Raw genomic sequence first — 12,169 nt, 5'->3', positions numbered from 1 at the left:
TTAGATTTCTCCCCATCTGTCCCTCTCCTATAAAATTAGAGTCAAAGGCCCAGAGAAGCAGCCAGATTATTAAGCCCTTTCTCTCTGGCATTTGTGCTCATAGCAAATAGAAGTTTGTGTATGTAATTCAATATAGTAATTTTAATAGGTTTAATATTAATAGTAGCACAGCAGGCTCCCTCTAATTGGCTCTAATCTGACATAATTCTGTTTTGGCTCTTATCCCAGTGTGACAAGTGATTTCATAAGTCTTTCAAGCTTGTAAGCTTTGGCCAAAGTAAATAATACACAATTTGATCAAGAGCCGGTTTTATTACTTTATAAATACAGTTGAGGGCTGGCCCAGAGGGTAAAGGTGATTGCTACACAAGCCTGGAGACCTGAGTTTGATCCCTGGAACCTGTGTAAAGGTGGACAGAGAGAACTGACTCTACAGAATTGTCCTTGACCTCTCCATGTGGACTGTACCACATGTACTTATACACATCATGTACACACAATAATAATTTTTATTGAAAAGAAAGAAAACAATTGAGAATCTGGCCCAGAGACAAGCCATTACTGATACAAAACTGCACCTGGAAAATAAGAGGCTAGTGAATGTTCGGTTGATTATTTCAGAGATCACCTTTGACTGCTGTTTATTCCATTGACTGACCTTTCATCTCTTAATAACAACAGTAATTCATAGCTGAGGAAACGAGAAGCTGCGTCTCATTTACTATGTTGAATTTTGTTTTTTAGGTGCAGCTCACGCTGCTTACCGCCATAGTGAAGCTGTTTCTCAAGAAGCCATCAGAAACACAGGAGCTGGTCCAACAGGTCTTGAGCTTGGCCACACAGGTGAGAGATCTGAGAGCTTCTGGAGGGCTGATTTGTGCTGCTTCAGATGGTGAGAATTGATGGCACTTCTTGTCCTGTTCAAGGCTGCTTTTGCTGTGTTGAACTCCACAAGGAAGAGAACTTGGGGAAGAAAGGCTTTATTTGGCTCACACATCATGAATCACAGTCCAGTGAGGGAAGCCAAGGCAGGAACCCAAACTTGGCAGGAACCTGGAGACAGGAGCTGATGCAGAGCCCATAGAGGGGTACTGCTTACAGATTTGCTGGTTCTTTATGGCTTGCTCAGCCTCCCTTCTTATATGACCCAGGGTTGACCTCTTCTACAATAGGTTGGGTCCTTCCCCATCTATCACTAGTTAAGAAAATACCCTATGTGCTTGCCTACAGCCTGATCTTGTGAAGGCATTTTTTTTATTTGTTTGTTTGTTTGTGTATTTTGGTCTTTCAGGACAGGGTTTCTCTGTGTAGCCATGTCTGTCTTGGAGCTCACTCTGTATACCAGGCTGGACTTAAACTCACAGAGATCTGCCTGCCTCTGCCTCCGGAGTGCTGGGATTAACGGTGTGCGTCACCACTGCCTGGCACAGGAAGGTATTTTTTTAATTGAGCTTCCCTCTTAGATGCCTCTAGCTTGTGTCAAGTTGAAATGAAACTAGCCAGGAAACTTCCCAAGAAGGTTCATTTGGGGCAGGTTTTAATTCTGAAAATATTAAAATTCTGCCTCTTAACAAATTCTGCTAAATTATATCTGACTAATGCAGCTTGTAGTTCAACTGACTGAGGCTACAGAAATGGTTCAGCACTTAAGAGCATTTGTTGTTCTCACAGAGAAACTGGTTTTGGTCCCACATGGTAGTTTACAACCAACTGTAACTCCTGCTCCATGGGATCCCACAGCTCTTCTAATCTATGCAGGCACATACATACATTCAGGTACACACATATACACATAAAATAAATTTTAAAAAAATTAAATTGACTGACTCTAGTTTTCTTGATAATTTTGAAAAAATTTATTTGGATTTTATCTTGTTGATAATAAACCTACATATGTGAAAATAACATTGAGTCTGATGTCCTCTAGGTGACTTCAGCTTTCATATGAAATGCTATGTGCTTTATCTCCTCTCAGAGAGGTGCCTTTCTCTCAGAGATAATTTAAAGTGCTTTGCTGTTTCCTTAGATGTTTTGATACTTGAATTATATAATGCTTTTCCTGGTGTTGCATGCCTTTAATCCCAGCATTCGGGAGGCAGAAGCAAGTGGATCTCTGTGAGTTCGAGGCCAGCCTGGTCTACAGAGTAAGTTCCAGGACAGCCAGGGCTACACAGAGAAACCCTATCTCAAACAACAACAACAACAAACAAACAAAAATACTCTGACATTCGACGTAAGGGAGAAAGGATTTATTCTGGCTCACAGTCCACATTACAGTCCAGCATGACTGAAAGTCACAGGAATAGGAATATAGGGGAGCTGGTGACATTGTATCTGTAGTGGGGAACAGAGAACTGCATGCATGTGTGCTGCTCAGTTCCCTTTCTCCGTCTATATCACCAGGACCCCCACCCACAATTAGAGTGGGTCTTTTATATATATCAATGATCTTAATGAAGATACTACACCTTCCCTCCCCAGCATGCCCAGAGACCCATCTCTCAGGTAATTATGTATTCTGTCAAGTTAACCATTAGCCCTAACCACCATGTAAGATAGTTCTGGTCAGAAGAAAAGACATTCAAGTGGAATCTAATTTGGGAATGTGGCCATTGGCCTTATAGACCAGGTCATAGCCAGACCTGATGGCACAGGCCTGTAATCCCAGCTACTGGGGAGGCTGAGTCAGGAGGATAAAACGTTCAATGTCTATCTGGAAAACTTAGTGAGACTCTGTCTCAAAATAAGTTTTAAAAATCGTTGGGCTGGAGAGATGGCTCAGAGGTTAAGAGCACTGACTGCTTTTCCAGAGGTCCTGAGTTCAGTTCCCAGCAACCACATGGTGGCTCACAACCATCTGTAAAGGGATCTGGTGCCCTCTTCTGGCCTGCAGTCAGTCATACATGCTGTGTGTATAATCAATCAATCAATCTTTGAAAAAAAAAATCGTTAAAAGTGCTGGGGACATAGCCCAGTCATATAGCACTTGCCTAGCATGCACAGGGCCCTACGTTCAAATTTCAGCAGTGGAAAAGAAAATTAGGTCACCATTTCAGATCCATAAAAATCAAAATAATTTCTTTATTGTAATGGAGCTAATATGATGATCACCAGTCCATCAGACTTAGTCATGTCTTTAATTGAACATGAGAACAGGCCGGCTTTAACACAATTGTCAGTTAAGATGTGTATCTGCACATTGAGTCCGATTCATATATTAACTGTTTTCCTGTCTATCACCTGTTTCTTCTATTATCAAAATTTCAATCTCTTCTATATTACTTTGCCTAGTTTTGAGCTGTCACTTTCCTATTACTAATTTTATATCTTAAAAATTCATTTGTAAGTGCTCTTGGAAATATTTTAAAATTTTATTTTAATTTTTATTATGTGTATGAATATGTATGAAAGTAGCTTATGGAGCAGTGTGTATAAGATAAAACTGCTTCCTATGCCAAAAGCATGTGTGTTCTGTTAAGACAGACACACAAACAGCTTGCTAGTCATGGTTATTGGAGGTGGAGAGTTGAAAGTGGGAGGGGATTGGATAATTGTGAGAGGTTTCTTTTTTATTTTATACCCTTGTAAATCTTGGTGTGGCGTGATTACAATTTGTTAGTTTTTGTTTTTCTTTCCATGACAAGGTCTCACTATGTAGACCTTGAACTTAGGGAATTGCCTTCTCTGCCTCCCAGGTGCTGGAATTAAAGGCATGTGCCACTAAGCTCAGCAGGGTATAGTTATTTTTAAGGCGTGAACATGCATAAAATTATTTTAAAACCACAACAAGAGGAGCACTAAATTCAAGTGTTGCTCCTTTTGAAAGCACATACATTTATATGTTCTTTAATGGTTTGTTGTTGGGTTGTGTGGGGTGTTGTTGTTTTTGTTTTGGGTTCTTTTTTTTTCAGTTAATGGTTCCTTTATGAGATCTTTAGTCAGGAATTGTATGTAGTGTCTTTTTATTACTGTGACTTAGCCAGTGTCTCCATAGGAGATGCATATAGATATTTGAATCAAGAAGGAAATTATAGGGCTGGAGAGTTGGCTCAGCGGTTAAGAGCACTTGCTGCTCTTGCAAAGGAACTGGGTTCAATTCCCAGCATCCACATGGTGGCTCACGATGTCTGTAACTCCAGTTCCAGGGGATCTGATAACCACCTCTGTTCTCCACAAGCCCTGCACACATGTAGTACATATATAAACAAGTACACGTATATACTCATAAATAAAAATAAAAAAATTAAAGGAGCATATGAGGAAAACAGATGTAAGGTAGAATATATGTTAGGAATATTCCTGCTAATATTTATGGCCCTATTTGTAGGCGGAGTTTTCCTGTTCTGTAGCCGCTCTCATAATCCTCAGAGGCTTAATACTAATTTCAAATGCTCAGCCAATAGCTCAGGCTTGCTACTAACTAGCTCTTACAACTTAACCCCATTTCTGTTAATCTATGTGCTTCAATGAGGCTCGTGGTTTTTACCTCTATCCCATTTTATGTGTCCGACTTGTTTTCCATCCAGCTAGTGACTGATTGCCCTTCCTCATCCCATCATTCTCAGTTTGGCTTTCCTGCCTAACTTTATCTTGTTCAACTATTGGCCAGTCAGCTTGTTTATTAAACCAATCATAGCGACATATATTCACACAGTGTGCTGAAGGATTATTCCACAGCACATATTTATTAATATTTATTAATTAATTTAGAGATGGGGTCTTGCTATGTAGCCCCAACTGGCCTAGTTCTCAGTGCACACCCCAGGCTGCCTTCAAATTCATGCAATCCTCCTGCCTCAACGTCCTGAGTACTGGAGTTATAGGTGTGTGCCTCCACATATGGCTTATATAACAGTTTTGGTTTTGGTTTTGTTTAAGCTGACACATGAGAGCTAGAGAGATGACACAGTGGTTAACAGTACTTACTACTCTTGCAAAGGACCCATCTTCGTTGCCCAGCACCAGCGTGGCTGCTTATAGCCATCTGTAATTCTAGTTCTAGGGGCTCTGACACCCTCCCTCCTCTGTCTTCTGTGGGTATTGCCTGCACATAGTGTATTTACATATATGCAGGCAGAACACTGGTACAGGTAAAATAAAAAATCCTTTTTTAAAGGCTGACACATTTTTTTATTTATGTGTGTGTGTGTGTGTGTGTGTGTGTGTGTGTGTGTGTGTGTGTGTTTGTGTGTGTGAGAGAGAGGGGGGGGCAGGGAGGGAGGGAGGGAGGGAGGGAGGGAACAGAGAAAGCATGTGCACACACTTGTCACACTGTGCTTGTAGAAGTCAGTGGACAGCTTGTGGGGAGTCAGTCCTCGTTCCTCCTACCATATAGGTCCCAGAGGTTGAGCTCAGCTCACAAGGCTTAGCAGCGTGTGCCTTTACCCACTGAGCTATCTCGCCAGACCTAATATGATAATTCAAAATACTATTCTTACTTTCCAAGGCCATTTAACTATTGCTGGATTAAAGTGGCTTCTTTCTTCTCAGCTTGCCTTTGAATTTGAGTTTGAGCATGAACCCATCTCAGTATATGTTAAAGTTCCTTGAAACATTAGCATATACAATTGTAACTATAAACTCTTATTAAATCCAAGTAAAGTATCATTTTAATAGCTAATGTGCGTAAGTCACTACAGCAGCACCTTGACAGTAACCTGGCACTTTGGTGCTGTGGACACAGATCCATCTAAATCTCCTTGCCTTTGCTTGCTTTAGGATTCTGATAACCCTGACCTTCGAGATCGGGGTTATATTTATTGGCGCCTTCTTTCAACTGACCCTGTGACAGCCAAAGAAGTAGTGTTGTCTGAGAAGCCGTTGATCTCTGAAGAGACAGACCTCATTGAGCCTACCCTCCTGGATGAGCTCATCTGCCACATTGGTTCTTTGGCCTCCGTGTACCATAAACCTCCAAATGCTTTTGTGGAAGGGAGTCATGGGATTCATCGCAAACACCTGCCAATCCATCATGGGAGGTAAGCGGTGAGAAGTAAGTTGTTGATTAGTCAGTCAGTCATTCTCTGCTCTGTACCTGGAAAGCAACTTGCTGTGCGCTCTGCAGTCTTGCTGACATAAAGGGCTTCTTTCTCTGAGTTCCAGCCTAGGAGTACAATAAAACTGTAGGAAATTATGGCAAATGCCTTCTGTATTGATAAGGTTTGAAAGTTGCATAAGTCTGGTCATTTATTAGATCGTGGGGTTGAGGAGCTAGCTCCTTTGACACACAGTAAATCTGATCCCCAGAACATATGTGGAAAAGTCAGGCGTGGTAGTGAGTGCTTGTCGTTGAGCACTGGGAAGGCAGAGTCAGGAAAGTGCTGGGTCTCACTGGCTAGCCAAACTAATCAGCAGGCTTCCAGGTCTCCTTGGACGTGGAACACATGCAGCATAACTTAAACAAACACAGACAGATGCACATAAATGGAAAAAAAAATAATCAAACTAGACACCTGAGGTGGAACATCACCTCAAGCTGTCCTCGGTCCTCTATGGGTTGGCACATGCACACATACAGAAAACATTATTAGATACTATTTCTCTTGTGTAAATGACTTACAGTAAAACTATGAAATGCTTTTGCAGGATTACAGTGTATAAACAGCTGAGATTCTATGTACAAATAGAGCTTTCAGTTGTATGTGCCTAGTTTGCTTTGTTTCACCAAATTAGTCTGATAGATGAGTAGGGCAAGTGTGGTTGGAGCAGACCACCAGTAGCATGCAGCTCTTGCTTTCTAACCCCTCAATTTTATAATCAGAGAAGAGGAACACTAATAAACTCTTTTTGCTTTTGTTTTTTGTTGGCTTTGTTTTGTTTTGTTTTTTGAGACAGGATTTTTTTGTATAGCCTAGGCTGTCTTTGAACTCACAGAGATCCTCCTGCCTCTGCCTCCCGAATGCTGGGATTAAAGGCATGTGCCACCTCTGCCCGGCCTGCTTCTGTTTTTTTTTTTTTGAGGCAGGGTTTATGTGCCCAAGGCTGGCCAGAACTTATTGTGCAGCCTAGAAGCTTTGATTTTCCTGCCACAGCTTCCCATGAAGCTGGGATTGCAGGCAAGGCTTTATACATAGGTCCTTATCAAAGCCCCCTTAGCCATTGTACTTTATTTTTGTCTTTAAAGATCGATACAAGAAAAATACCTTTTGGTATAAGTGAGGATGATAGCTGGGGAATATACTTCAGTGGTAGAGTGCTTGCCTAACACCTCCAAGCCTCTAAATTCAATTCCTAGCACCCCAACCTATCCAAAAAACAAAAAGACGGTACATATATATGTAATGAATTGCTGCAAATGGCATGTCTGTAAGGTCCATCCCTAACTCTTCTGCAACAAAAGTTAGTGATACACTCATGACATGAAATAAAGCACTACCTGAAGGCTCCCAGGTGGGATGTTTCTCCCATGCTTCATTTCCCATAATTAGGGGGAAACATCCTAGTGATTCACCCTATTGAGCCCGAAGTATAGCAGCAAATCCCTCAGGTCCCCTCGGTTTCTTTTTACATTTTTCAGGGGGCTGTGTGGAATGATTCATAGTTAAGTGTTGCAGGGGAGACCATTTAGGATTATGATACCTTGCTGCCTCCTCCTCCTCCAAGTCAGTTTCCTCCTCAGAGAAGGCACGGGGACAGGAACACCCCTATTCATGGCCGTAGGAGTGTGAGACAGCAGCTTGTTCTCACAGAAGTGAACAGGAAGCCAGCCGGGAGTACCTTTCAAAGCCTGCCTCTAGTGATCTACATCTGCCAGCCAGGCCCTATTCCCTAAATGCCCCACAGCCTTCAGAATAGTGTGACAAGCTAGGGACTGCATGTTCAAACCAAGAGCCTGTGGGGGACATTTCAGATTCAAGCCATAACACCTGTTCCTTCTCTTCTTTGATTACTGGTCTTGGTTAATTCAAAGGTCTGTCTGAACCTTTTCTTCCTGTGCTTCTCTTCATACTCCTTTCGGGAACTTAGGGGCCATAGTCACTGCTGATAGACTACAAGAGTCGACCACTTACACCATGCTCTCATTGGGTCCTTACTTTGATAGCCTGGCTTGGGTGGTATTGTTTGCATTCTCTTGATGAAGAAACTTTGTCATAGAGTTGTCACTTACAGTTAACACTGTGTAAAACCTACGCTTGATCTTAGATGAATCTAGATCCCCTGCTCTTAACAACACACCTTCCCCTGATCATTTACCTGAGATGTGTGTATAAATTTCTTTCTAAGTTTATTGTCTAGCTCTGGCTGCCAGTCACTTGTCTTTAATTGACTGCTGGGCATCTGTAGCTATTTTTCTTAATACATAACAGAATTAAGCATCTTGAAGTTGTGGTTGTAGCTTGGTGGTAGAATGTGTTTTTAGCATGTACTAAGAACACCAGAACAAAAGCGACGATACCTGAGTGTCTTGTTTCTTTTTTATCATCCTTCCAGACTCTCCTATTGGCAATGTCACTCATCTTTTCCTTAATGTTTGTTTACTGTCATTCTCCTTACTCTTCCGTGTTCAGATCTTGTCAGAGGCTACTGAAGTTTTGTTTGTAACATATATTTGTTTTGGGGTGTGTGTGTGTGTGGGTGTGTGTGTGTGTGTGTGTGTGTGTACATGCCTCATGGAGGACAACCTGTGGGAGTCAGTTCTCTCCTTCCACTCTGTGGATTCTGTGAATTGAACTTGATGGCAGGAACATTTATCTACTGAGCCATCTCAGCCCTGTTTCATTTCTTAATTGCATTTTCAGCATTTTGTGATTATATCTGTGACATCTGCTTGCGGCTTGGTTGTGTCATGGGTGAAGGTGGTTTTTCTCACTTCTCCTCTGTGTTTGATTACAGCACTGATGCAGGTGATAGTCCTGTGGGCACCACCACTGCAACCAACCTGGAGCAGCCTCAGGTTATCCCCTCTCAAGGGGACCTTCTGGGGGATCTCTTAAATCTTGACCTGGGTCCCCCAGTGAATGTGCCGCAAGTGTCCTCCATGCAGATGGGAGCTGTGGATCTTTTGGGAGGAGGACTGGATAGCCTGGTAAGCATCTCCTTCTTTTGGTTATTTTTAGTTCTTCATGAACTAGAGAACTTTATTCAGCTTTCTTTGATGAGCAGAAATGTCCTTTGTAAAGGACAGAATTATCTATCTTTACAGAGTTCATTACCATTCTGTTCATTATTGGGATGGAATATGTCTGCACATGTATAGATTTATCATGTTGACCTGCTCATAAATAGAACTTCTGGTATTTAGCCAAAATGTTATTTGGCTATCTTAATTATTAATACCCTTACCAGAGTTCATTATTTTTCCTGCTTCTTAACTTCTTATGCATTTTCCTTTGGTCCTGAGTATCATTAAAGTGGCTTCACAATGGTCACCATTTTTTAGGCCTATAAACCTCTGCCTTGTTGGGTGTGGTGGTACATATCTATAATCCCATCACTTGGGAGGAGAAGCAGGAAGATCAGGAGTTCAAGGTCAACCTTGGCTACAAAGTGAGTTTGAGGCAAGCCTAAGTTACATGAGACCCTGCTTCAGCATGCACATACTCTAAAAATTTTTTTAAAAATATTTTCTCTCTTTTAAACATTTATTGGTTTTGCCTTTTCCAACTCTGGGATGTTTTGAGGCAGTTATTTGAGCATTTCTGTCTAAAATGTACCTTTATTACAATTGGAAAGAACTGCTTGACTTTTCCCCTTCCTCCTCATTTCTGCCTTTGTCATACTTCCAATTTAATTAGCTTCCAGGATTCTAATAATAAAAGGCTCCAAAGTCCAGAACGTCTGTGGACATGGGCCACCAATTTTTGCTGTCGTACAAGATGGAGAAATTATCAAAGGGCAACAGTCAGTGCCTGGGGGAAAGGCTGGGGAAATGATAGGTCACACAGCTCCCTCAAATCAGGCGCTTAACCTTGGGGGACTTACAGCACGGGTGTCTGATACTCTGATGACTATCAAGATGTCTGACAAGTTGATGTATTTCCCAGCAGCATTGGAAGGCACACACCATAGGTAGGAAAAACGCTTTCAGAGATGATAGAAACAAAACTGCTTGTTCTCTTCTGTATGTAATACCGTTGTCTCGTAAGCTTTATGAAGATTGTGATATCTTCAGCTTTTCCATGTCAGTATAGGTGTGTTTAAGTTTTGGTTGCCAGAGAGTCCACTAAGGTAATAGACCTCTGTGAGTTGTGCACTGCATCCAGAGTCTAGTCACAGACCATGCAAGAGATTGGTTGTCACTAGTAAACACCCTGTCCTCTTTCTTATGAATATAGCATTTGGACTTGACTGATTGTAGAAGAAGAATAGTATTGTGTCATCATTCCGCATCGGGGTATAGCCTTTTTAGACAAATAATTTCAGTATCATGGAGCTGCCCAAGAAATGAAAATAGCTCTTGTTGTACTAATGTATCAACTCTAGATTGAATACTATATCCTTAGGTTTATGCTTTAACTTCCTTGCCGCTTTCCCTGGAGGGTTACTTCATGGTGGACTCATTCAATCTAAGGACAAACGGAGGTGGAAAAGAGGCCCTGATTTTGATGTTTCCAGGCCCACAATCTAATGGGGAACAGATAACGTAATACATAAAGATAAAACTCACTGTAAGTACTGCTAAAGATAAAAGGCTGCAGGAGGAGCTAGGGAGATGGCTAAGTCTTAAAGGGTAAGAACCTGAGTTTGGTTGCCAGCACCCACATAAAAAAACAGGTAATGGTGGCACACACATTTGTAAACCCAGTACTCAGAGACATAGACAGATGGATCCCAGGGACTTGTTGGCCAGCCAGCATAGCCTAATTAGTGAGTATAAAGGCCTTTAATCCCAGCACTTGGGAGGTAGAAGCAGGTGGATCTCTGTGAATTTGAGGCCAGCCTGGTCTTCATAGGAAATTTCAGGCCAGCTAGGGCTATATCCTAAGACCCTTGTCTTAAAACAAACAAACAAAAAAGTCCATGGCACTTTTCTTAATTAATTAATTAAATGTGCACGGGTGCTTTGTATTTTATATCTGTGTACCACACGCATGCTTGGTGCCTTAGAGTCCAAAAGAGGACATCCTATCCTCTGGGACTGGAGTTACAGACAGTTGTGAGCCATCATGTGAGTGCTCACAGCCCTTACTTTTACTTTGGATCTGGATGTAGTTTAATATATTCACTCAGAAAACAGAAATCTCTTTTACAAGAATATCACAAGAGAAGCTCAAATTTAGCTGCATGGAAAGTGAGTTTCTGAGGCATCAGTGGACTGTGACACTTTGAAAATTCCTGTTCAAGTTATCTAAAGAGGAAAATAATTCCAATTTTCTTATAACCTGTATAAATAGTGCCATTTCTTAAATGAAACCTTGCCTTATAGTAGCATTTCACAATATATCACATACACAATAATGTGTATAAAGATCTTGTACCAGAGTGATCCTGATTTAATTAGACTGTGGTAAAACCTAGTAGTTGGTATTTGGGGTTTTTGTCCTTGCTTTGATTGGTTGTATTTCTCTCTCTCTCTCTCTCTCTCTCTCTCTCTCTCTCTCTCTCTCTCTCTCTCTCTCTCCCTCTCCCTCTCTCTCTCCCTCTCCCTCTCCCTCTCCCTCACCCTCTCCCTCTCCCTCTCCCTCTCCCTCTCCCTCTCCCTCTCTCTCTCTCTCTCTCTGAGTGTGTGTGTGTGTGTGTGTGTGTGTGTGTGTGTGTGTGTGTGTGTGTGTGTGTGTGTTAGAGGATGTTGGGTGTTGGTCCTTGCCTTCCATCTTCCTTTTGAGGCAGAATTTTTTTTGTTACTGTTTTTGCTTGTTTGTTTTTGACAGGTTCTTCATATGTAGCCTAAGGTAGCCTCAAATTGATGATCCTCCTGCCTCAGCATCCCCAGTGCTGGGATTGCAGGCATATGCCCCAAGGCCCAGCATTAGTGTTGGGTATTAACTAAACCTCACTCCATGGAGGTCAGTGGTGTGCTGCTAATGAGTTTTGCCTGCCAGCTCCTTACCTTTTTAGGATTCTCATTCTAGATTAATACTTAACTCCACCTCAGTTCCACTTAAAAATACTAGCAATACTATTTATACATAGCAAGAAGAGCAATTAAATAAAACGTCTGTGGAGCAGGATCTTTTTGGAGACAAAGTCTCACTATGTATCCCTGACTGGCCTGGAGCTCACTATGTAG

General features: G+C 41.7%; 1 protein-coding gene across 3 annotated transcripts in view; it reads left to right on the top strand.

Moving 5' to 3' along the window:
* Positions 1 to 12,169, top strand: part of Ap2b1 (adaptor related protein complex 2 subunit beta 1) — a 127,170-nt gene that overhangs the window by 45,140 nt on the left and 69,861 nt on the right. For all 3 annotated transcript variants that reach the window (XM_052759774.1, XM_052759775.1, XM_052759773.1), the window contains exons 12-14: positions 745 to 843; positions 5,719 to 5,978; positions 8,833 to 9,025. In XM_052759774.1, coding sequence (XP_052615734.1) covers positions 745 to 843; positions 5,719 to 5,978; positions 8,833 to 9,025 — 552 coding nt within the window. The remainder of the gene's footprint in view (positions 1 to 744; positions 844 to 5,718; positions 5,979 to 8,832; positions 9,026 to 12,169) is intronic.

This window comes from Peromyscus californicus, unplaced genomic scaffold (genome assembly GCF_007827085.1).
Source record: "Peromyscus californicus insignis strain IS unplaced genomic scaffold, ASM782708v3 Scaffold_3__1_contigs__length_106647218, whole genome shotgun sequence".
In the NCBI taxonomy this organism is placed as follows: Eukaryota; Metazoa; Chordata; class Mammalia; order Rodentia; family Cricetidae; genus Peromyscus; species Peromyscus californicus.
Note: the sequence above shows the minus strand (reverse complement) of the source record. Positions and strands in the feature narration are given on the sequence as shown.